The sequence below is a fragment of the Acanthisitta chloris genome, unplaced genomic scaffold (assembly GCF_000695815.1).
Source record: "Acanthisitta chloris isolate BGI_N310 unplaced genomic scaffold, ASM69581v1 scaffold32923, whole genome shotgun sequence".
In the NCBI taxonomy this organism is placed as follows: Eukaryota; Metazoa; Chordata; class Aves; order Passeriformes; family Acanthisittidae; genus Acanthisitta; species Acanthisitta chloris.
In genome coordinates this window covers 66,190-91,928 of record NW_008664994.1, presented here as the reverse complement: position 1 = coordinate 91,928, position 25,739 = coordinate 66,190, and the positions used below count along the sequence as shown (strand labels likewise).

The window sequence follows — 25,739 nt, the reverse complement described above, 5'->3', positions numbered from 1 at the left end:
AGGTGTCAGTACCTTATCTTCTCCTGTTTCTTACAGCTCTGGGCAAAACATCCCAAGCCACAGAGCTAAGTGATGCCTGTCACAGCCTCAGCTCCCCTGAGCACACTCTCTCATCTTCTACCCCACACAGTTGGAAGCTCCCAGTTCTCAAACTCTTTGTCACAACTGGAGTCAGAATATTCTGCTTTGTTTCTAACAGCTCCCTCAAGAACAGTAACAGCCAAACCTGGCCCTGAGAGAGAAGGATCTGGGGGAGCAGCATGGGAAGGTGACCGTGGCTTTGGGAGCAAAGCTGAATTTCTTTTCTCAGAAGGACAGACAAGCTTTTTCTGGGTAACCCCAACCACACACAAGGAGATGGAAGGTGTTCTCACTGTAAAACACAACGATCTGGTACAATCTCAGTCTGTAAGCAACTGGAACTAAAATTCAGAACTACATTCAGACAGCAGTTCCAGCTTTGCTTACACATATGAAAGTTAAAAGTGAATTTTTTACCTCACTTTCAAGGAAGAAAAGAACCAACATTCTTATCAGGTTTCCATTTGGACTATTTCGTCCTCTCCTCTTTGCTAGAGCCTCTTCAGCCTGGGGGTCATGTCTGCTGAACAGCCTGGGAACAAGCAAAAGGAGCTATCATAGTTACCAGGACACACCTCATTGCTGCAGTAACACCGCGAGCACTTGCTCTTGGTACAGCAGAGCTGTTCACAGAGCACAGCTAAAGCATCTCATGCTGCTACTTTCAAGGCAAAGAGGACATGACCTCTGCCTGTCTGAAGGGATGAAGTTATCTTCAGAGAATGGAAGAATTCCACACAGGGAAAAGCCCTCCAGAACACATTTATACTGCAGTTTGACATCTTTGTCCAGTTTTTCACTCCTAACTCACCAAGCCTCGCAGTGGTGGCAGCACTTGCTCCCCCAGTGCCTCAGGACCTGAGGCTGTCACCCTGCCATGGTCACAGACTGGGACACAGTACAGAAACCAACCTGACATCCCACTGAACCACCAGCCTCGGGCACCAGCAGCAGCCCCAGGGATAAAGGAAGCTACCAGGTGTTATTTGGGGTTTGGCAGGTAAGTTACACACTCTGCACTGAGTTCCCAGGTGGAGAGCTAATTCCCACTGCTGCCAGTCACTCAGCAGAGCAGGACACACAGATGAAGCATTTTAGTTAGAGACATGCCCTCATCCCCTGCCTGTTAACAGCTGAGGAACAAGCACCTCTGCAGGAGCTGAGAGCTCCTAACCTTGACCCTCTGTGTTACCTGCCTTCCTGTGCTGCCAACGGAGGAAAGTCCAAGGACTAACTTACTTGTAGGAAGTGATACTGGAGTGTATAAAATCAAGGGAGATGAATCACACCTTAAACAGGTTCTGACTGATTTACCTGAAGATTTTCTTTGCAGAAACCAAGAGGATATGAGGAGTTCAGAGTGGGACAATCCTCCCTCCATGCTGTTTGCCTTGAGAGACATTTGCAGAACCCAGCACAGCACCTCACAGAGAACAGTCAGGATCAAGTTTTGCCTTCACCCTGAGCGCACTGAGGTGCAGATATGTCTCCCTTACCTTCAAGGCATTCTTCAACATCATTTTGTCCCATTGGTAACAAAGGAATTTAAGCATATAATTTTCAAAGAGCCTAACCCTTTCCTTTAACTTCCCAAAGGTCATATAGGAAACTAAATGGAATGGAATTGTGTAAATGAATTCCTTGAAACAGAGAATGCTTGATCACAAAGCTGGAATTCCAAAGATCCACCAATGAGAGCTCACAATGTGGACTTCTATAGCCCTAACAAACCACAGAAAATTACAACACTGGCAAAGGAAAATGGATGTTTTTATGTATTCTTTTTCTATCTGTACCTTGGCGTGGAAAATGAGATAACCTGGTCCCGAAACAAATCCTCTATAGAGATACTAAACAACTAGTGGCACAAGCCATGAGGGGGAAAGCCAAAACTGCTGCTGAAAGACTTGTAGCTGGAAACACTAAGTGAGAGGTGAACTCCCAGAACGTGTGCTGGGCACTGTGTGGACACAGCGTGACTTGGCCACAAGAAGCCAACTCCTTCCTGGGGCACAGAGGGCACAAGAGAGATGTCACCATGCTGCAATGCATTTTCAGGGGAAGTCAGTGAGTTTAGAAACTGGTTTTGCAATGATTGCTACCTAAAAACTCCTCAGGTTCATGGTGTTGAAATAAACTTGGAGGAATTAGGAGTGCCCCTCAGGTACAGATGGATAGGCCCCTGCATACAGATAGTATCACAACAGCAGCTCAGCAACTGCAGCAGGATTTAAACCAACCCTAGAGGTTTGGTATATTTAACCCTTAAGGATTTAGAAAATGTTATCTGAACACTCAAGCAAGAAAATGTAACTTCAGTTTCTTCAAGTCTTTAAGTTTTGACTTTATACAAGAGGGTAAGTCTTTGGTTTAAACTGAACACCTGGTTTGCTAAATGGCACATTGCACTCCATGGCTGATTTGCCTTTTGATCTTACCTCTCTAGGAAGCATTCACAATCTGGGCTTACTCCAGGGCAGCTGATAACTTACTTTTTGTGAAGGAATTCTCCAGCTGCTACTGCCACAGGTCTGTGTGCTGAGTATACCAAGTGATACACGTTCTCACAGTCCTCGTTCGACAGAGCCTCCTCGCTGCCACTGCAAGAGTCACAAACCACACCTGAACTCCAGGGAATGTTCCACCCCAATCCCCTCTCCAGGAGGAATGCATGTGTTCTCGTGCCTTTTTTGATCATAGGGGTTGCATCTGCTCTAGAGATCTAACAGGACATGCAACATTTCTTTTCTTCCTAGTATCACAAGTCTAATCTCTGCAAAGCAGAGTGACCCACAAGTAAGAAAATGAAGTCTAAACTTTTTTCCCAAGGAAAAGCTGATGTCATCTTTCACCCAAACTCTGCATGCCCAAGGACATGCCTCAGAGTGGAGCCACTGGGTATGAGGGATGGTGCAGCAATTGTGTGCATCTCCTCACCAAACAGATTTTCATGAACTCAGCTGTTAATGAAAGCTTGATAAATGCTCAGCAGAGCCTCTCCAGCAGCACATGCAGGAGGTGCTGGGGACATGCTGCTGCAAACAGTCAGTGTGGGAGAGATGTTGGGGCTGGATCTTGGCCTCAGGGAACCCACTCCATCCCTGGAGGGAAGAGCTGGGGCCTGGAAACGTTTCTCCTGCATGGCCAGGTGTTTAGACCTGCAAGCTGCCACTGCCACCCCACAGAACCCACCCACAGGTGGTGAGGTGACACCTTATGAGCAGGTGACTGTCCTGGCTGTGCCAGCCAATTCACCACAGCCTAATGCTGCATCTTTGCTTAGTGACTGCTGGAGCTGCTTTAGCAAATGGAAGGACAGTGACTTTGCCCTTGGCAAAAGGTATAAATGCCCTTTGGCATTCTTCTTCCACAACAATGGAGGCACCAATAGCTCAATACATCAGTACAGTTTTATGCCTGCTGTATTTCCATGAGATGGAATATCTTATTTCAGCTTCATGCTCATATTATTACACATTCAGTTCAACTTCATACTAAGTGTGAAGTAACCAACTCACTTAACTACATAAGAAGAGAAACGAAGTCAGTTAAACATGACTGGCTTAGGCAATCTCCCCAGGAAGAGAGCAGTACTCACTGGAGTATCAGTGTCACTAATCGGATCGCTTCCACCGCCACGTCGTACTCCTTGTCCAGGGTCATGGACACGATGCGATCCTGTGAGGGAACTGGATTTTAGGGACCAGGCAGGAACACACCAACAGCGACCAGATGAGGAATGCTAGAGACTACAAAGCACATACTCCTAGGGAGAAATGTTCCAACCCGACACCAGCAGACTTGGAGTTACAGCACTGTCCTGGGCTGGGTTCATTTAACCAGTCTATCCTGAAGAGAAGTGTACTTGGGTTGGACACCAGCAGAAAACCTGCCCCACTTCATCCCCCTGAAACCAAATCCTGGTAGGGCAAGGAATGCTGCACATATGGGAATACTGAAGGAAATCACACCTGAACACATGCAGCTGTTGCCTGTAAAGCTGTGGCTACATCTTCAGGTTTGAAGCTGATCTCAAGCATTCCACTGCAGACCTTCCCCAGGAAAGTGGGAAATACCATGGTTTGACTTCGTATTTTCCTAAACACTTTCCAAAGCAGATTAGACACCCCTTTCCATTCAAATCTAATGATCTTATAACTTCTAAGGACCCTGGAGTTATGAGAAGTCTCCTAAGGGTTTTTTCTCCTTAGTTTCATTTTGCTTACTGGCACCCAAACCAGCTATGATTAGAGTATGTTGTCCTTCCTACCTGGGGAGAACTGCTACCCAACCATAGAAATGCAATATGTCTCGATGCTCTTTGCTTGACTGATCAAGTTAATGAAAAGAAATTGGGCCAGCTGAAAATAAAACTTGATTTCTCTGGCTTGACCTGCTTCAGGAAGGACTAGGTACTACATGACCTTTTGGGGTGTGAAGAAACAGCAGTCAGGGACTGGAAAAGAAACAAGGGAAGAATAAGGCAACAACAGTGAAAGTCCTAGAACAGATCAGGACAGAAGAAAGGTTTTCACCTCTTTTCTCCACTACTCCAGGCATCTGAAGGCTGAAGGGAAATATCAAGCAACTGATGCTTATTTCCATACAGAAATTTTGGATCCGTGTGCCTGTCTCCAGTGCCACCTCCAACAAAACCAGGTCTGCAGACACTTTCTGTCATGGTGACTGAACACACCTCTGTCAGTCACTGCTACATTCCTGGGGAATTGCTTAAAGTGTTCTATCTAGACAGTTTTAGAGACTCGGAGAAGTCCATGAAGAGACTCAGTGAAGTAACTTTCCAAACAGGAAATTCTGTGTATGAGCAAGACAAACAAATTGCTGTCAATTTTTCCTAAGGTTCTGGGCCAAGGAACAGCAACAAATAACAACCTCCAGAGAAAGGACAGCCCTCAGAGTGAATCCTACACTCCAGGCCTTAGTCTCTGCCTTGGTGCCAGCAGGTCTGTGTGGTGGCACTTGTCACCCAGGCACCAAGGGCCCTCACACCTAATGCCTCTGAAGGTGCAAGTCCGGGGGGTTAGGATGTTACAATCTCCATCAGAGATTCCCTGTGCCGCTGTGCAGCAGCAGAACAGGCCACAGCTCTGGATTTATAACCTGAAACATTAATTTTGGTGTCTTTAAAGATCAGTTTTCCATTATGTATGAGGCTGTGAACAAGGCAGACTGAAGAGTAAATCCCTCTCCTCCCGCCTCCGAGGCCATGGAAACAGCACTCTCCTGCCAAGGGCCAGGGATGAGGGATGGAATTTGATGGCTGCACCTGAGGCTCCTGGTGGCTTGTCTGTAGCTCACAGAGACCTTCTCCTCCTATTTGTTTCACAGAGATACAGATTTCTGTCGGCAAAGCAGCTTCAGTGGGACAGAAGGAAGATGAGGACTGCGATCAGGGCTCCCTTTCTGCTGCGTCTGTTGACAGAGATGGAACTCCCTGTGCCAAGCAAAGAGCCATGCACAGGCTGACCCAGCTTCCTCCCAAGAAACAAGGGCAGGAGCCTGTACTCAGAGGTTCCATGTGCCTGTAGCTTTCTGGAGAACATCACTGAGTAACTGTTGCTCAAAGTGGCTCCGACTCTCCTGACCAGTTTTGCTGGGGACAGGGCAGGCTCAGCCTCAAAGCAGCACTTTCCCTTACAAATCACAGGGGCCTAAGAGAGAGGCATTCAACATGTTTCTAGTAAGGAGAAGCAGATCTAGAGACCATGAGAGGTTGAGAGGTCTATTTCAAAATGAAGGGAATCACAGAGGGAGCAGAATCACAGAACGTAACAAACTGTCCTACTGCAATAGTCCCAGAAACTGACTACAGAACTAGAGCAATGCAGGCCCCCAGGTGACCTCACAAAACCATTAGTCTCATCCTCTGCTTGAAAGTCAACTATCCCATGTTCATTCCTGACAGAAATCTATTCAATCTGCCCTCAACCACCTTAAACAAAGGAGATCACTAATACAGAGTCTGCTCTATTAGGTAACTATCACTTTGGACAAAAAGCCTTTCTTAGTATCTAGACTTTACTGCAGCTTAAGCATTTTTCTCCATCTCCAGGGACTGTGGCAAAAGGCTGATTACTGTTACACTTTTATAAACTGCTTACATCCATGGAAGATACATTTTAGATTAAGTACACATCCTTAGAATTCTGTAAAGCTAAGACTGAATAAATACAGAAAACTGAATAATGACAATAAATAAGCTACCAATAGTACAAACAGATAACAATCATCCTGGTCAAATCTGTCTGACACATCCTACCAGAGAAACACCACAAAAGGGATTTGGCCTCATCTCCACACTCAGCAATAGCTTTACTAGTGCAGTTACAAAGCCTTGTCATAAACACATGAGTTTATTTTTGCATTTAACAGACATGACTCAAAGACCACAACAGGATGATGACACTTTTACTATCTGTGCTCTGTCCAAAAACTCTATTTCCTCTTACCTTGAATCTGTTAGTGAACAGCTCCAGTTTGGGAAACAACTCTCTGTTGGTGTACAGACTCTGAAGAGCTTTCAAACACTTCAACCTCACTTCACCTTGCTGAATAAAACACACCAGGATTAGCTGACAGAATACCCTAATCAGATGCACATGAATATTAAAAACATCATATTGTAATTTAAGATACATTTAAAATTGATGCAAACGAGTTACTGCAGCCAATTCACAGTACAGCTAAACCCAAACCACACGCAGCTGCCCACACGTCACATTTTCCCCTATCTGTAACCAGAAAGAGTTTAATGTGCCATCACTTATGTGTCTTTTAGTGTTTCATGTAACTCCAGGACAAGACAAAGTGCCTGTAGGCCAAGGTTTGCCCCCTACAGAACAGCAGTGATGATGAGGGACTGGAGCCCCTGTGCTGCAGGGCTACACAGCTCCACTCAACTGCACAGTCTTGGCAAGCTACAGATCCTTGTGGAAAAGTATTTGCCGATAGCAAAAAGATTATAACCACAAATCTACTCAAATAACATCTGTAGAGTTCACTGCAGTGTGAACTTTTATGAGAGTGAAGACACTACCAGAAGTCTAAGGCCTTAAGCTGTTCAAGAACTAAAATTACTGAACTTCATAAGTAAAACACCACACCCAAAGGGCTCAATCTCTGAATCTGTTCTCTAATCAAGTATTTAAAAAGTGCTCAAGCTAAAAACTGAAAAAACATTCAGAGACTGACGTAAAAACAGAAGACAAAAATCCTTATTAAGTTTCTTTCCTCCTTCACAGCTATGTCAAAAATTGAAATAGAAGATAAAAGAAGCACAGAAGTTGGATTTTTTAGAACTTCCAAGAACTACTGTTGCTGAGAAATCCTCTTTCTGACTACTACTGCAGAGAAAGTCAGTGAGATGCGAGCTATGTTTAAAGGGATCTATCATAAGATCTTTCAAAAGCTGAGAGATGCTTCAAGGGAAAATGACCTGAGAACTGCACTGGTTGTGAAGCCAGTGGTGTCTGCTGAGGACCCAGAGATGTTCTCTGTCCTCCAACTATTGGGCAATCTGGAAATCTCTTTTCCATTCTGCTTTAGACACAAAGGTTCTCAGGGGTGATCTGAGGAGACTTCTCTTTTGCTGGTGATCAGAAGAAAAGCACCACAGAAACATCTATCAGCATACCCTCGCAGGGCCTGAGCACAGGACAAGCACACAGCCTGGGTGCACTGTATCCTGTGGGAGCAAACACCTGGAAACAACCTGCTGAGAGGTAACAGGTGAGGAACACAACAATCTCTTTATAAACCAAAGATGATATACTGAACATGTCCTGCTACTCACAGGACACTCTGCCAGACGCAGAACACACAGCACTTACCCTGTCGTGTAGTGTCCAACCAACATACTTTAAATAACTATCATTCAGGAAGGCATCACTGTACATTTTCATCCAGACACCAATTTCTTCGATACAGACAGCTCTGATCTCAGCAATAGCATCACTAGGATGGGAGAGAGAAAAGAACAAGCATTACAGACATACACCACTCTCATTCCTCTTGCCCTGGCTGTAGTATTTTGCTCTGAATTTTGCTGTGCCTCATCAGGTGAGGCCTGTCCCTGCTCTCACTGCCACCTCCCCATTCCTTTATGCCTCTGAACTCACCGATCTATCTAGTAATTTCAGCATTTAAATATTCTGACAAGACATTTCCACTGTGTAAAAACATTTTCAGCCTAGTTTGCTTCTCAGTCTATTATTCCACTTTTACCTCCCTCTTTCCAAAGGACTTAGGACTCCAAGCTACAATCCTCCCCAATCGTTTCTAACACAACACCACTGACATTTGTTTTGCAGCCCTGACTGTCTCCAGCTGGAGGTGCAGAACCCTCACAAGCTGGGAAGGGATGTGGTCTAACCCAAGGTGCTGCCAGAGGAGCAGAATGAGCAGATCTCACTGATACCCCACATGAAAGCCTCAACAACAAAGCCCAGCAGAGTGTTTGCACTTCAACACTGGTTCCTTCCAATTTTCTTGCTTTTATCCTACATTCTGACTGCGCCAAGTGAAGGAAGAGGCAGAGACATATCTCAGGCAGACTGAGCAGCTGCTGATGGAGAGGGGCAGCAGGACACTGGAGTGAGCACCTGAAGAGAGGAGGGATGGAAAGGATTTCCATGTGACTGGCACTTCCCTGCCTGCCTGCCATGGAACATGGCATATTTACTAATACCGAACGGCGGCTAAACCATGGGAAAAGGCATTGGGGCCACCTGGCCCTCCAGTAATTCCTTCTCTGAGGCATCTGTTACTGTGAGACATCACTTGTGCCACTCCAGCTGGCACTGCCTCACAGCTCCAAACTTCAGCTGTGATAAAAGAGGAGCATAAAGAGCCTCTGCACACAAGGAGGGAATGCCAGGTGCTTTGCAAACAGTGGGCTTGCTTCTAATTGGGATTCTTGGTCTGCCCTGGAAAAGTAAACAACAATGTCATTCTAGAACAGACCAACAGACCCCAAAATGAAACTTCATTTATGGGGGGGGCAAAAAAAAAAGAAAAAAGAAAGAAAGAAATTCCAAGCTCAAAGCAAAATCCTAAATCTTCCGATTTCCAAAACACAAATAAAATGCACTCAGTGTTATGGTCCAGACACTTCGGCACGAGTTCAGACACTGAGAGCAGAGCCCCCGAACCATGGTCACTCCATGTGTCAGTGCCCACTCTGCCCCTGCACTGCACGTGGTGCTCCAGACCCCGAGGTGAAACCCACAGCTCCTGCAGGACTGTGGCACTTGGTCCCAGCACCACGTGGGGCTGAGGCAAGCTGCACTCACTGGTGGGAACACAGCCACAACACAGCCAGGTTTGGATTTAAGCCACGCGTGTATTCATCCATACATGTTCAGTGCTGTATTGCTTCACACCAAACCAGAGCAGCAGTTCTCTTACATGGGATCACTCTGAAGCTATTTCTAAAACACATACAGGTGGAAAAATGCACCACTAGAAAAACAGAAATATCCAAGAGACTGGGAAGCATAGATCAAGAAAAAACTGGGGAGTCACACAAGCAGCAACACGTAGTGGCCACGACAACGTTTCTATCACACCCGAGTAGGTTATTTCACCACCTTATAAATGTACTAACTGGAAAGCATTTTGGAAGGATTTAATGGCAGAAGATTTAATGTCAACAACCATTTAATCATGCAGCACAGCCAGCCAAAAATCAGGAAAATGTATGTTTTCTGTAAGAAATCACTGAGGCTTCCCTAGGCACACAGTAAACAGCTACTCTTGATTCACAAGCCTCGCAGGGATCCCCAGGCACCACGGCCAACACTCGCTCCAGGCTGCTAATTCAAACCAGAACAAATAAAGCTGTTCAACTGATTGAAAGATTTAGTACAGTAAAAACGTAGTATCTTCAGTATCACTGAACATGGGAGAGAATCACGGCTAAGGGACTGAGACGACTGAGAAACTCGGGTTGCTGGGGAGGCAGGAGACCATTTCCACCCACAGCACCTTCTGGAAACCAGCACCAACCAGAATCACTCATGTTCTTGCAGGAATCACCAACACAGATTCCATGCCCACACAAACCTGTACCAACACAATACACACAAAAGCCTTTATACCTGTGCTAAGGATGTAATAATTGCTTGTCATTAAGCTTTTCTTCTTGTTTTGACACAGTTAACTACATTTTAGCTTCCCATCACAGTCACTGTGAAATGCTTAGCTGTTTGAAAACACACACAAAATGTGGATGACACAGAACACGTAAATACTAATCACACCAGCACTGGAAGTACTTTCAGAGCAATAGATGCACTATTAATTATCATAATTGTAAATTGTGATGCAAGCTTGTCATGCCAAATGCCTCTGGAAAGGACCAGAATCAAGTCCAGCCCAGAAATCAAAACTAATGTGGGGCCTACAAATATTAGACAGGAGCTACATTTAAGCCTCTTTTCAGCACAAGCTGCAGAGCAATGTCCTCATGGGGAATGGGAAACCCTCAGTGAACCCTTCACAGCAAAACTCACAGCCTGTGTTCCTGCTCTGAGCACAGAGGCCCCACGACACAGGCTCCTAATGGAGCCAGGCCACGCATTCACTGGGCCCTTCTCAACGTTGGGCTGGCAAGGCAGGCCCATAAACCTGGGGGCAAACCACAGCAAACAGTGGCAGAAAACAGGTTGTGCCACTGGAAGTGCCACTTCAGTGACAGGACACATGCAAAGAGGTACGTCCATTTCCTGTGTGCTTACGCAGAATATCTCATTTTTTCACCAACTCTGCTGTCAACACCAGACTAACATTATACCTAGAAAACTGCTTAGCTATTTCTGCAAACCTTTTTCTTTTCCAAATGAGCCAAACATTGAAATCATCCAGCAGATTGGAAGCCAAGCTGCAGAGAGATGTGACCTCCCTGCAACAGTAGCAGGAAGCTGCACTGTGAACGAAACAGTTTTGGAGGGTTTGTTTCAGTCAAGGACTTGAAATTTCAGCTACTAAGGTCACTAAGCACTAATCACTGTGGCTGAGGCTGAATGATATTATGGCACAACAACTCTTCCCTGAGAACAGTTAAAATAACACTCCTTTGACATCACTACCACTTGGGCATGGTCTGAGGGCTGTAAAATCATGTCAAGTTATAAACCATTTGAACTATTTGAGAGAAAGAATGCTTAAGAAGCTACGAAGACAGAAAATAGCTTGAAACCCTTTATATTTTGTTCCTGCTGGTTTTGTCTTCAATTAGCTGACTCAATACAGGTGTTTTTTCTCTTCCATGTTCTTGCACAGCTGAAATTTGGACCTGTGTTCTCTGTGGTGTACAGTGACTCATATTTTGGTGCATATTGTAAGAGACTCTGAAGTGGAGGAAGCCAGAGGTGACTCTCACGGTGGCTCCTGTGGGCAGAGTGGGAAGCAGTTACCTCTGACCCTCTCTGGGCAGTGGCAGCAGTGGTGCCACCCACCCTGCTCAGAGCTTCCCACCACCAGTCTTATCTCAGCCAGTCCCTCAGTGGTCTCACAGGGTCAGCATGGACAGCTTTCTGGGGCACAGAGAAGCAGAGGTCACTTATTTGGCCTCTCCTTTGTTACTGCAACACAAGCAAAATCAGGTCTTTACTAATGGTGGCAGGAGGCATGAAAAGAGCCTTCCCTCACAAAAGGAGGATTTAAAAAAGGAAGAAAAAATGGTAATACAAACGCAACAGCATGCAGAGCATCCAAGGGGAGAGGCTTGCCAATCCCACACGAGAGCATCAGGTACTAGGGAAATACTTTCAAGCTATTTATTGTTTGAAACAGAGCATTAAATTGTGAAGGGATAGAATGGAAACACTCATTGCATTAATTTTCTGAAACTTTTCCACCTACACAACATAAAAGCTGTGTTCCTAACAAACAGTGAGTGCTGTGCTGTCCTCATCTCCCAGTTCACTTACCCACCCCATCCTCACCCTTCTGCTGCCAAGTTGCTCAAGGCTTACTGCCCATTAACTATAGACCTGATGTCAAGTACCATCTTGACTCCTGAGGATACACCCGGGTACTCCAGCTCCTCTGTGTTCTTCACACTCACACATTCCACGTGTCCTGCTTGTGGTTCTCCATGTTTCACTCATCCCTCTGCCCAAATGAGCTATGGGTTCCTCTTCACCTTCTAACCCTCCTCTCATATACCCTTTCTTGTTTTCTGCCCTTTTTCTAAGAGATGCCACAAATTATAAACCTTCAAACCAGAATTCAGATCTGAAAGGTTAATTGCATAGTGGAATTTTCTCTTCTGACTTCGGTAAGTCGATTAACATTTAAGGAGCTGCTTGCACTGAGGTGCTGCAGATGCTCTGAGGCGTCTCGTGATGCAAACCAACCCTAAATCTATTTTAAAAGACAACTGCTCCCTGAAAAACCACACTCCAGAGCAGCCTGCACCAGCCAAATGGCCTGGCTCGGGCCATGCTAAAGTGCTGCACGTGCCACTCACACACACGTGGAAACACATAACCTGCTGTGGTTTGAGCTCACAAGACATTGCATGACAACTAGTAAAACTCTGCCCTGTGATGTGCTACCAAAATTACTTTTTGACGTTCTTGCTACAAACATCAGAAACAATTAACAAACAAAAAAATAGATGTTATGTAAAATGAAGGTTTTGATTGGCTTTGGGTAACTTAGGGAGGGAAAAGCCTTAAGTCAAGTTGCAGCTGTGACTAAGCTCAGATGGCAGAACGGTACAAGCCTTGCTGTTCACACCCAGCACACAGCAGGAACTGCAGGCCAGGAGCACTCAGCTGCACCTGCCTGCACGGTGTGCAGTGATCTTTGGCTCCTCCTAAGGTATGTTGTCTGTGCTCCCCTCGGACACCTCTTCCCCTCAGAACGCAGGGACTCTCAGCCCACGTCTCCCCAGACCTTCAGAGCTGCTGTACTGAGTTAGAGCTGTCTAACTGACAGGGTCACACTTCAGATGTTTTCCCACACCTTCAGGTGGTGTTGGTAGTGCTTTTGTGGCACCTGGAATACTGTATCAGAACAAAAAACCCAGGGCATGTACCCTGGCCCCTCTGTTTTGCTTACCGGTATCTGTGAACAAATATACCCTTAAAAATAGAGTTCATCATGTTCTCAATTTCATCCTGGTTTTCTTGGAGCTGTGACAAACAAAACAAAACAATAAATACAAGATCACTGCTTATTAAAACGTGATGTTCTGCAATTCCTTGTTGGGAACCATTAGAAGACCATGGAAGAGCATGTGAATAGATGTACTATTTCTACTTCTCCAGCAGCCTCCTATGCTGTGTGTGTATGCAGACAGGTATTTACAGACATCTGTACAATGCCCTAGTGGAAGAGAGTGAACATTCACTGCAAACACCAGTTTAGGTTCAGATCAGCCCTTTGAAGTGGCCAGCACCAATTTTCACTGCTGACATTTAGACAAGCAGAGACTGTTTTCAGAAATGTCAACAGTGCTGTTCTCACAGCAGGAAAGAGACTGCAGCAGCAATGCTGGGTGCAGATCAGCAATCCCCTCGGAAAAATTCCGTGTTCTGGTTAAGGAAATTCCAAGCAACGGTCAACAACTGTGGAATACAAACTGTGCTCCTGCTATCTTGCTTTTCAAAATGCTCTAACATTAACATTGAATTGACAATATTCCTCTTGCAGCTTGGGCAGCAGAGATTGTTCTTGCTTTGTACCTTAATGCATGATTTTAAGAATTATGCAAACCAAGTGAAATTGTTACCATGGGGTAAAATAAAAATACACAATTGTAATTATCCCCAGACAAGAAATACAAAGTTAAGCAATTCTGAGTCAAAGTTATACCCAAAAGAACCCTAAGGTGCACACAGGTAATGCACCCAAACACCCTGAACTGCCACGGAGTAAACAGTGGTGGAGGAAATATATTCAAAACTAATACATTAAACCCAACAAATTTAAATCTAAGTCAGACAAAGTTGGATTTTTCACTCGCTCTGATGAGTTTCACGGGGCAGCCTCACTGATTACGGCTGTTTGGGTGTACGTGGATTCATTTTCTACTTGCCATTTTTTAACTTCCTTTAAGTACAACTCTAAAACTGAAACCTCCTGAGATATAATGCTTTATTTAGGGATGATTACAGCAACTTTCTAATAGTTTTGCTCACCTAATGCCAGACTGGTAATTACCAGAAGTGCCTTTAATGCCTCCTCAGCTCCTTCCCCCTGAGCCCAGGAGCTGCAGCCCCACTCCAGAGCTCCTGGAAAGCAGCTACAGAAAGTGCTGATGAGACACCATGGAGTAACTGCAGTGATCAAAGGGAGAACTGGGCAGTGCAGGGAGGGACAACATGTGATCTTCTTGTCAGAATCCTTTGCATAATCAGAACAGTTACTACTTACACCTTGAGACTCTTCCTGCCTGAGCACAGGAGTTACCCTGTGAGTGCAGAACAGTGCCCAAACTCAATGCATGTGTTAACATAGGATTTCAGAGTAGCCAAGTAATATGCTTGAGATCACACAGACACCACTGCAGAACTAATCTCTTCCTCACTGTGGTAACTCAAACCACAACCACTCTGGGCTTTCTCTTGGAGGGAATGCACAAGAACCAGGAAACAAAAATTCATCTTTTCACTTGCCTCTTTTCTCTTCTGCAGCAGCAGCTCCAATCTTTCATTAGCTCTTTTGCCAATCATTTTGTTTCTCTCAGCTTCATACTGCCTCTGTGTATTATCCTGATGAATGCTCAGGTTTAAGGCAACATTCACAAGAGCAGTCATAAGCTTCATAGCTGCAAAAGGCAGAAGACAGAATATGACTCTTTACCTGTAGTCAGAGCAAGAAAAGCATTTCCTTAGCAGAGCCATACAGAAAATAACCACCTTGACCCTGGCACACAGCCCCCTGCAAAGGCACCTCCCACCCAAGCAAACCCAAGGATCAGACAACAGTACATACACCACACTGAGCTCCAGGCAATGTTCCTTGCCATCCTCTGCAGAAAACTGAGCAAGTTCCCAGTGCATCAGTGAGCACGTGAACCTGCAGGATCAGTGGACACCACACAGGCAGCTGCTGTGGAGTTACATACACTTCTCCACTGAAAAGGGTCACTACAGATGCCTCCACATTAAGGGCAACTCAAGTCATAGCTTCTGAGGACTCAGCTCACAAGGGACCACAGCACAGCTCCTCTGAACACAAGTGTGACACTGATCTAAAGGCAAGTGTGCAGTTGTATAAACCTGCAATCAGAACTTCGTGTACCCTCTCACTTTCACACATGCTGGATGTAACATTGTTCCTGTCTCTTTTTTGGTGTTTGTGTATTTTCACAAATACGTTAGTAAAGGTTTTCCCCTTCCTATGACCTGGCACATCACACAACTACTACTGAACAAAACAGCAAAACAGTGTAACAAACTAACACACCTTCTCTGCTAAATATGCAGCACTGTCTTCAAGGGAGCAAAGCAACTGCACAGAGAAGTGAAGCTCCTCTCATGGTAATGACTTCCCTTGCTGCTGCTCAGGGCTGGGAACTCCACACCCACATGCACTTCTTGCCCAAAGTTTCTTGCTGCAGGGAATCTTTTCTCATTCTATCTGGCTAACACAGAGGAAAACTGAAAGCAAGGACCTCAAAAACACTCCTTCAGGAACTGAAATTCTAGCAGCAGATTTTTGTAACCCTGCTCAGGACCGTGGCATCACGCTGACCTCTGCTCTGAGGGACAGCAACACAATTACATGTGCAAAAAACAGCTTGAAAAAACCTACAGAATCAAAGCAAAGCTCTGAAGCTTGTTAGAACCAGCAAACAACTAAACAAATGACACGTGCTATCACTAGTAAATGCTGGAGGTCTCTGCAGCTCCTGCTCCCCATGCAGAGTTAGATCTATGTGTAACTACTGCAAGAAACCAGCAGTGGTTGAAGGAACTGGTTAGTCGTGAGGAACCTTGGCTTGGGCATTAGCTTCTCCCTGCTGGAAGTTTCCAGCTACACAATCCATTCCCAAGGGTGGAAACTCTTTCCTCCACACAGCACAGTCTGGAGAAATGTGCTGTTCCCTGTCTTTTCCAAACCCCTGTCCCACAGGGATGGACCAGCCAATACCAGGGACCAGTATGTAGCCCTCACTCCCTCATCTCTCCCTAGGAATCAACCAAAATCACCTGGAACTGCAGACAGCATCAGATGGTAAGGAGCACAGTTTCCACCACAGTGTGAATCATGGGCACAGATTTGCAGCAGGTTATCTGCAGCCCAAACAGTGTTTGCTTTTGACTACTGAATTTGCCAGGAAACTCTAAACCTGAAGGCTCACATCTGCCTAGTTCAGGCTTTTCTCATCCCACTGCTGAGCCATGTGAAGAACACAAGGAGATATGTGTCCAGAGGAGTCACTGGGAGTTGAACGTTTGGAGTCTCAATTTTAACATCAAATCCCATCTGAATCTGGAGTTGTTTGTTCAATATCATTGGAACCTGCCTCTTACTTTAAGCAAGAGATGAAACTGTACACAAATTCTGACTGAATTTGTTGGATACTGGGATTACACTTAGAAACTGAACACAGTTGTATAAGGCTGACTGTGGGGAGACTAGATCAGTAACGAATACTGGCCACAGGACTACTCAGGGGATGACACGTGCCTCCTGTGAAGGTGTCAGACACCTGGCACGAGCTGTGAACCTTGCAGTAAGGTCTATTTCTCATCAGCTGACATGGCCAAGCTTCAAACCCTGAAACTCCGGCCAGCCACCCCATCTGATGGTACACCCAGGGCTCTCCATGGGTGCAGGCAGCTGTGCTGAAAGCTGTGGTGTGGCTGGAGGTAGCAGACAGCTCTACCACCTTGGCCCAGTGTTCCCAAACACCTACTGCTTCTCCAGAGTGAAGGCACAGGTTGGTCTTTCTGGTGGACAGAAATCCTTTGATAACAACATTGTCTTGACACTTATTTAGAACAAATTTGTACTCAAAAAACCCCCCAAAAATTCTTGAGGCGTTCTATACACCAAATGAACAACTAACAACTGAATGCATGACAAGCACTTTTTGGTTCTCAGGACCCACTGGAGGCCCTTGGGTGTGACAATCCCTGAGACTCTGCCTCAGCACACTCCAATTAAAAGGAGTGTATTTTAAGTATAGTTGCACCATAGATGGGACTTGGATCTGACCCAGCTCTCCACAGCTCCAAGTGCTGGTCAAATTCCCCTCACCCGAAGCGATAAGCAGCAGACAATTTCCCTGGACCAGCTCTCCCCTGTGCCAGCTGACTTACCAGCTAATGTACTGGTGTGCCTGAAGGCCCTGACCTGGGAGTCCGAGAGCCCAGTCAGCAGTGAGATCACCGTGTCCATCATGTACTCGTCGTAGATGATGCTGTACTGGCACTGCCGGATCAACACTCCGATGAACTCGCAGAAGTTGGAGCGAAACTTCTTCCACTGCGGCCCAGGCATGGTCAGTGGATAATCACCACTGTCCTGGAGAACAAGAAGAGGAAAAAGGGAGGTGTGAAAGGTCTCCCCATCCCAAAATAAGTCTTTATTCACCTGCCAACTGCAGCACAAGGATTGTGAGGGAATTCACCTCCAAAATACCTGTGCTCATGAACCAAGCACCAGTGTAGCTGATGGATGTTCATGGAATTCTCTGTCTCAAATTGAACTTGTGGCAGCTATGAACAGAGTTATTTCCATCCTTTAAATCCTGCACAGGAATTCCTCCACTCAGGAGGAAGAAGAGCAATGCTTCAGCCCTGCCAGCAGTGCAGAAATCCAGGCCAACAGCAGCTGCCTCCTGCCTCACCGACACAGCAACGTGATGGCTTGGGATTCCCGAGGTACAGAGAGGTGCTACAGGTGAGATGCCAACAGTTTACCCCAGGTTTCTACATTTTCACTGGGCTGCACTCTAACAATTTTGTGCTTTCGCAGTAACCCCCACAATTTCTCTCACAATTCCACTCCAGTGCTAAGGCAAAGCTAGAACAGAAACTTTTTCTTAGAAGTGCAGAAGTTCTGACAAGTTGTAGGCAATGGAGTAAGGAAGCTCATGTAGCTGGAACTCAGACATGCTGCTTTTAGGCACACTCATGCTCTGCATAACAAAGAGGCTTTTGCTCCTTTGAGAAAAAACAGTTTTTGCAAAGGGTTTTTTGAGAAATACTTTCTTCCATCAACTGTGGGACAAACCTCCCTTGAGAAAAATCAGTGTTCTTGGCCTTCTGGACAGTGCCTTGGCCATTCTGTTCCCTACAATGGGGCTAGATTAAAGACAACATTTAGTCCTGGGGTTTAAATTACAGTAGTCAAAATCCACTGCATTTTATTAACTTTGGTTGGGTGATGTTTTAAAAAGCAAGACTAATTTAGCCAGAATGGAAGCATGAATTGATATCCCTTTTGGTTCATCACTGTGCACTGGAATTTTGGTCACTGTACCTGTACACAAACGTGTCCTAAACTGACTGAACACCTGAGCACAGCAAAAGGAGCATCCACATGGCTCCACTGAGGTGTATGGCTAAACATTTTGCTGCTGAAGGTCATGAACAGGATGGACATTGTGCAGACGGAAATCCTGAAAAAGAGCAGTGCTCATGTGCCTAGGAAATCCATCTAGACCTGGTCAGACAGAGACACTGCTGTGTGACTGACAGAAAATTCCTGTTACAGCATCTGTTTTCCTCAACTGAATAAAATGAACCCTCTGAATATTCAGCTTTTTGTACACCCTCCTAGGTGGGTGACTGTAACCCCCTTCTTAGACCTTTTTTTACTGGTTGGTTTTCCATAACTGCCCTTTTCTAGAGCTCATGCTGGCTGGTTGCTCCTCAGCCAGCAGCTGAAGTCACTGCAACCTCCCATGCTCAGACATTATATCCACTGGTTTCTTGCCCATTGTATTTTTACTTTAAAACAGCAGTAGGTGGGAATATATTTCATAATGCTTAAAGAACTATTTGTATACTCTACCTCATCAAACTCTTCTGTCATTTTCCTTATGATTTCTGCATTTTGCATGTTCCTGAACATTTCAATTCTTACCGTACCTGCAATGGAACGAAAGAATAACAGATTACACAACCCATGTTTGCTGCCTCAAAATCCCAACACTTTTCTGTAGCTAAATGAACAGGTCAGTGACACACATGAAAGAACACAAAATGCAACAATCATGGGATGCATTGAACAGGGCTGTCTCTCGAAGAGGGGGATGAAAAAGCAATCACTTGTCCTGTAATGTGCTTGCAAACTTTGCATCCTTTCACTCTTTGCAGCTGAGCAAGTGCCATACAGAACTGGCAGTAAGGAGGTCTCGAGTCGTGTCTGCAGTTGCCAAGAGTTTTGATCTTTGTGTGCAAAATAAAATGAAGGCCATCTTTCAGTTCCATGGCCATGACCAGTAATTCTGCACTTTGTACGTGGAGTGACCTGGACCAGATATCCACGTTCTCTGCTCAGCTGAGCAGCAGCAGCTGAGGCTCAGGGGCTGAGGCAGCAGCCCCTGCAGACCAGAGCTGGCACAGCTGCACTCTGTGCTGCTGCTGCTGCTGCAAGTTTTCCAAATGCAAAGGCTCCACAGGGCCCAGCCAAGACCTGAGCCAGCTCAGGGCCAGAAGCAGCCAGTGTGTCTGTGCCACTCCTTTGTCCGGACGATGCCATTCGCCCTTGTCTCCCACACAGCCAAGTTGATAGGATTAACTTTTCATTGTCAACTGCACAAAGCTGCCAAAATTGAAAATACAGCAACACAAGAGCAATAAAGGAAATTCCTGTGACTTGATCAACATTCAATCAGTACAGACAAACGAAGTATTTTGACACACTATTCCCTTTGCAATCAGACACTACCTAAATCCCCACCCACATAACCCGAGCAAGAGAGATGCTTTTTGCTGCTGCATGATCTTCTCTGTGTCACTTCACAATCTTCTTTTGTAACGCAGCAAATGCAGAAAAATGAAGCAAACTGCAGAGCTACAAAATCCATCCTAGCATCATTTACATCACAAAGAGGAAGTCTCCCAACTTCTGCAAAAAGTTCAACGGGATTAACGATCCACTGGTGGCTTCAAAAAGTCAAACCATAATAGAAGCAGCTTAAGAGCCACCAGGATCAATCCCTGTACAAAGGATAAATAGAGGGAATTTAAACATACTGAGTATTATGTGAATGATTTAACTCTGACACTTTATTCTTTGAAAAAGCAGCATCAGAAACATGTGCACTCAGTCTGAGCACCCCAAGCCTCTGTTTTACAATGCACATTAAATATTGGTTTCTGGAACTTGTTTTGCTTCTTGATGAAGCAATATTTGTTTGTTATCTGTTTCATACCAGGTAAACTGTCAACCTCAGACCTAACAATCTGTGCATGGTCACTTCCATGTTATTAGTGAAGAATTAGTAATGCACCAAGTCAGTATAAAACCAGGACCAGAGAGAACAGCACCAGTGACAGTATTTTATCCGCCTGGAAATCATCTGTACATGCAGATACATTTCAATAGCTCCCCCAGTACTGAATGTTTTGTTTTGACTAAACGAAACAGTTCCCACCAGAACCTGAACATGGAAACTCTTTGCTGCAACCAGGGGTCAGGACTCTAGAAAAAGTTAACCTTAATACTCCGTTGGATTGTGGCACAGATAAGAATAGAAGATCCTTTTATTGCTTTGCTCCCCAGGTCTTCCTGCTGCATGGACCCTCCACTGCCCAGCTCCTGCCACCAGTGAAGCAATGCCCACAGCCAGTGCCTCCCTAAGAGACACAGACCCAGCTCTTCCTCAGAGCAGCTTTCAACAGAGAACTCTTCCTGAACGACTAGGCAAGAATCCCAGTGGGAAAGTCAGTGCAGTCCCAGGCACTAAACCTTATCAAACAGAGAACCACAGACAACTCTTCAGAGAATTCTAATGGCTCATCTCAGTCCATCTTCAGCTCCCCAGAGCTCTGTGGACATTTCTCTGCAGTCTCCTCACAGTGCTGAGGCACCCCAGGAGCAGGGCACCCCTCATCCAGTCCTCTGACCTTCTGCTCCTCAATTTACACACCAGAACAGAATTCTGCTACCCTTCATTGTTTGGGACACCTGATACATTGCTCTGACCCTGCCCATCATGCTCCTGCACATCCTGAACCCTCACCTGTCATTGTTCGAGTTTCCACACTCCTTGATGAGTTTCAGACCCTCACATAGCACGTGACTGAAACAAGTAGTTCTCTTGCAGTAATTCCTATTCCTCCTTTGTTTTGGGTTATTCTACACTTGAGTCTCAAATAGAATTCCTGGAACAAGAAGCTCTCATTTTTATTCCCTTGGTTGTTTCCCACACAGAACTCGTATCTGTTTTTCAGTACAGTCTCTTCCTCTTTTGAAGAGCATTCTCATTGTTTTGCCTTCACTTTGCTCTCACAAAACCAGGAATATGATTATTCCAGTGACTGAGTTTGGTTAAATTGCCATCCCAGTGAGCAGAATTACCTGTAGAGGAGAGTGTTCCATTTGTGTTCTTCACTTCTGCATGCAAAACTTGTCACCACGACGTGGTGAGAATTCACTGGACAATCCTTAACTTGCTCTACTCTACTTGATGACACCTTAAGTCCCCTCATCTCCCAACCTGCTGTTCACCATGCAACTCTACACAGAGAAAGAACCAACAGTGAAGCTTTAGTTTTCACGCTGAGCCCACGACCTGCCAGCAGGAGAAGCAGATCCACATAACTCAGGGCACCAAACAGTGCACTCCATGTGTTCAGGTCCTTCAAAAAGCTGCTTTGCATCCTGGTATGTTCATGTCACTGAGTAACACGAAGCCATATCTAACAACCAAAGACACTAAACTTACAACCTAGCACTTGCACCAATTTATGTCACGAAATAGACCTTTCTGTGCTTTGATGGCTCCAAGCAGCAATTCTCACATGGCACCACCTTTCTGCCAGGGAACTTCAGACCTGACCAGCAGCAAATGACGTGAGCATGAGTGAACAGCTCGGGAGCCTTTGGTGCCCCAAAGGCAGTGCTTTGTTCCTGTAATGTCTTACAGCTTTTGCCCTTGGAAGCATCCAGAAGCACAGTCACCCTGCAGCCACATCCTGCCCTGCACTGCTCAGCTCCCTCTGGCTGGGGGGGATGTCTGTGACTAAGGAGGACACTTGTGCTTGAAGAGAGGGAAAGCACCAGGACAAGGGCTCAGTTTTGCTTCTGCCTTACTGCACATATCTGAGTACAGAAACAGGACCTTCAGGCTTCCACTCCATGCAGTCAGGCACTCTGAGGAGGAGTAGGACAGCAGTACCAGCAATGGTTTAAACATGTCACGTGTTAATCTGAAAAACACTCCCCAAGACAAGGCACAGGCACTTTAGCTGCTGCCTCAAAAGCTCTGGATATCAAGGTCTCTGTGCCTGGATTAGCACTTCCAGAGCAGAGACAGGACCTTTTACTCACAGGGGATTTACAGAGATAATCACAAGAAATCCTATGTAAAAAAGCCCTTGAGGAAAACTTTATAATTTTTGTTTAAATTTTTGATTGGAACTTGGCTACTATGGAAAAATAGGAGGAAGCATCATATTAAAAGTGAAGTTAAAAAAACAAATTAATAGTTGCTCAGCATGTTTTGGCACGGGTAAGAGAACAAGAGAGCACATATTAGAGCCAAAATCAGTAAAAGTCTGGATATGCTTATGGAAATACAATGCAAGAGGGAACTGTCACCTCAGACCTGGGAAAAGATAAACTGCTGGAACACACAGATCACAGCAAGTGCTGACAACTGGAAATGGGAATGTGGATAAAGGAGCAGAAAACTGGGAAAGCTCAACATAGAACTTGGGGTCACCAAAGAGAGTTATAAAGAGCAATAAATAGAGAGCAAAATATAAAAAAAAAGATACACACATGTAAACTTCAGAACACTAGAAGCCCAAAACTTTACAGAAGTGATAAAGTAGCAAGTCCTTAAAGGAAACAAATCGTAATAAACAGCAGATGAAATACAGGAGGGAATGAACAGTCTGAGCATGTTAATTAACAGAGATATTGGACTCGAGGGGGACAATTAATCAAGCACTGCTAAGAGAAAAACGAGAGAGAAAAAACACAGAGGAACACAGGAAGTGAGGCAGCTTTAATCAGAAAAATGCCTCAAATCCTACTTCACTCTCTCCTCTCAGAGTGTTTTGGACCCTCTGCCTTACAGCTCTGAGCATCAGAACTAGCTGAAATGGTGTGTTTTGCTCAGCTCAGAAACGTGTGTGTACTGCCATGCCACTCACACCATGCTGTGCAGATCCCCAGTGCAGAGCACAGCTAACAGACACAGAATGCAGCAGCAGCTTACCCACAGTCACAGAACCCCAGGGCGGTTTGGGTTCAGAGGGACCTTACAGCTCACCTAGCTCCACCTCCTGTCGTGAGCAGAGACACCTCCCACCAGCCCAGGGTAACCAGAGCTCCTCTGGTTGTGTCTTACAGCTTGGCAAAAAGTCTTCAAAGTGGGAAAACACGATGCAATACTTGGGGAAAATAAAATATTTTAACAGAATTATTTTGTAAAGGCCATTTAGTTTCCTATCAACTGCTTGATAAGTGTCTGGCCTCTCCACAGCTGGTGATAAACCTGGTGCAGTGTGTTGTTCCTGAGTCTATAACCTGCCATACCTGGGGCAAAGCCAACGCAAGGCGACTCAGCTATCAGTACTTATCCCACAATAAATACAATTATCACTCACACTGCACTATAATCACATTCACTGCACTGTAATGTACTGTACTGACACTGCTCTACTGCACAGTTGAGATCAATTCACTTACTTGGAACATGTTAACATTTTTCCTTCCCCAACCTCTGATTACTTTATCCCTCTAAAACATACTGAACTTTAATTTTACATCCCAAACAAGGAGGGAAAAGAAATAATTATGGCATTACATACATGATATGCAAAGTAGCACTACCAAGTAATGACTGGCCAAAGTATCAGACAAGCAGAGCAATAAAGTGATATACCAAGGGAATCCGAGTGACAGCTGTCACAGGTCACCCTGTCTGTGCCAAGGCCAAACAGCTCATGCCCAGCAGCTATGACTACTCTGATAAGAGCCTGAACGAGCCACTGCCCTTATCAGCAAACTGCTTACACCATGCTGCATTTGCATGCTGATACCTCACAAACTCAAGGTACAAGTTGCTGCCAGTTCAACCAGCAGCTACAGTCCATGGGACCAAGGGGCTCAGAAACATGGAATGTAGCTTCACTCTCTGATCTTAATTGATGCACTTCTAGTACAACAAAATAACTGGAATGACAAAGAGTGGTGGAGAGAGAGTACTGAGAAGCCTCTACAAAATCCCACAGAGAAGGTGCAGCTATTTGCTGTGCCTCAAAAAACCCGAGGAAGTAGCCAGTGAGGTATCAGAGTCCAAGAAGGGATTTTTCCATGCAGCTACTATGGAAACCAGAGGAGTAGGAAGGGTTGAATATTAGGCATCAAACAAATCAGAGTGAGAAGATCCTGCAGTGCATTAGACAAAATGGTCAGCAAGTGATGCACTGGGCCTGGGCTGGAAGCTTTCCTGTCTGCCACACTCTCCTGTAAGTGCTACAAGTGCAGCAGGACTCAGAACAGTGTTCAAGAATCCTCACAGCTGAAATGTACTCACAGAAAGAAAAAGCTCCAAATGCAAACATCATAAATTAACTCTAAGCCATGGATTTAGTTATAAGTTGTAAACTCAATAGTGAGATAGCAAATAATGTGAGGGAGGAAAAAAAAGTCACTTTGAATGCCTAACTAATTCCACTGACTTGAAGAATCTAAGATGAAAATCAAAATGGGGCAAAAATGGTTTGACCCAACAGAGTACAAAATTGCCATTCTTTGCATCACCACAAACTGAAATTCCACTACAATTACCTAATCCACAAAACTATTGTCTGATAAACTATTTGGGGAAAGAAAGTGTTTATTTCCAGCAAATGCATAAATAATCTCCTGCTGTAGCTGTCAGTTTAATAACTACAACTTGACTCAGCACCACTGCTGGGTCCCTCCCAAACATCCTCATTATGCAACTGCAACACTAAGTCACTTGCATGATACTCAATTTCCCTCTCTAACCCATGTGATGCACTTATCAATCAGCTGTGTTCTCTCAAGGGGAAGATTCAGTCCCTTCTCTGCAGAGTTGGCCACACACCAACCCGGTGCAGAACTGCTTTACTACGGATGTTTCCCAGCTGAGGTTATGCTACAGCAAACAAAACCTGCATCCCTCCTGGTTCAATCCATACAGCTGGCTACACCACCGTCAGCCAGGAGCTGGGAATGCACAAGGTCAGTAGAAAATGTGTGTAACAAGTAAAACTTGGTTTAGTGGTTTAATCCTTGAGAATTCGGGGACCTGATAATTTCTAGAGCCTAAAACAATTGGTTATTTCCAATAACATCACTGGCTGTATCTACACAGTCAATTCTACAACATCTTTTCATTCTCCTAAGTTGCTAAAAGCAATACTATCTGATTGACACAAACAGGCAGTGGTGGAACAGGAGCAGGATTGTGTCTGCCTCAGAGTCCACTTCTGCCAAACTGAGATGTATCTTCTCTGAAC

General features: G+C 45.1%; 1 protein-coding gene across 2 annotated transcripts in view; it reads right to left on the bottom strand.

Moving 5' to 3' along the window:
• Positions 1-25,739, bottom strand: part of STAG1 (stromal antigen 1) — an 83,378-nt gene that overhangs the window by 22,482 nt on the left and 35,157 nt on the right. For both annotated transcript variants that reach the window (XM_009071560.1, XM_009071561.1), the window contains exons 5-13: positions 19,084-19,160; positions 17,385-17,589; positions 14,730-14,881; positions 13,171-13,244; positions 7,932-8,055; positions 6,552-6,650; positions 3,680-3,759; positions 2,574-2,681; positions 499-613 (exon numbers count right to left, since the gene is read on the bottom strand). In XM_009071560.1, coding sequence (XP_009069808.1) covers positions 499-613; positions 2,574-2,681; positions 3,680-3,759; positions 6,552-6,650; positions 7,932-8,055; positions 13,171-13,244; positions 14,730-14,881; positions 17,385-17,589; positions 19,084-19,160 — 1,034 coding nt within the window. The remainder of the gene's footprint in view (positions 1-498; positions 614-2,573; positions 2,682-3,679; positions 3,760-6,551; positions 6,651-7,931; positions 8,056-13,170; positions 13,245-14,729; positions 14,882-17,384; positions 17,590-19,083; positions 19,161-25,739) is intronic.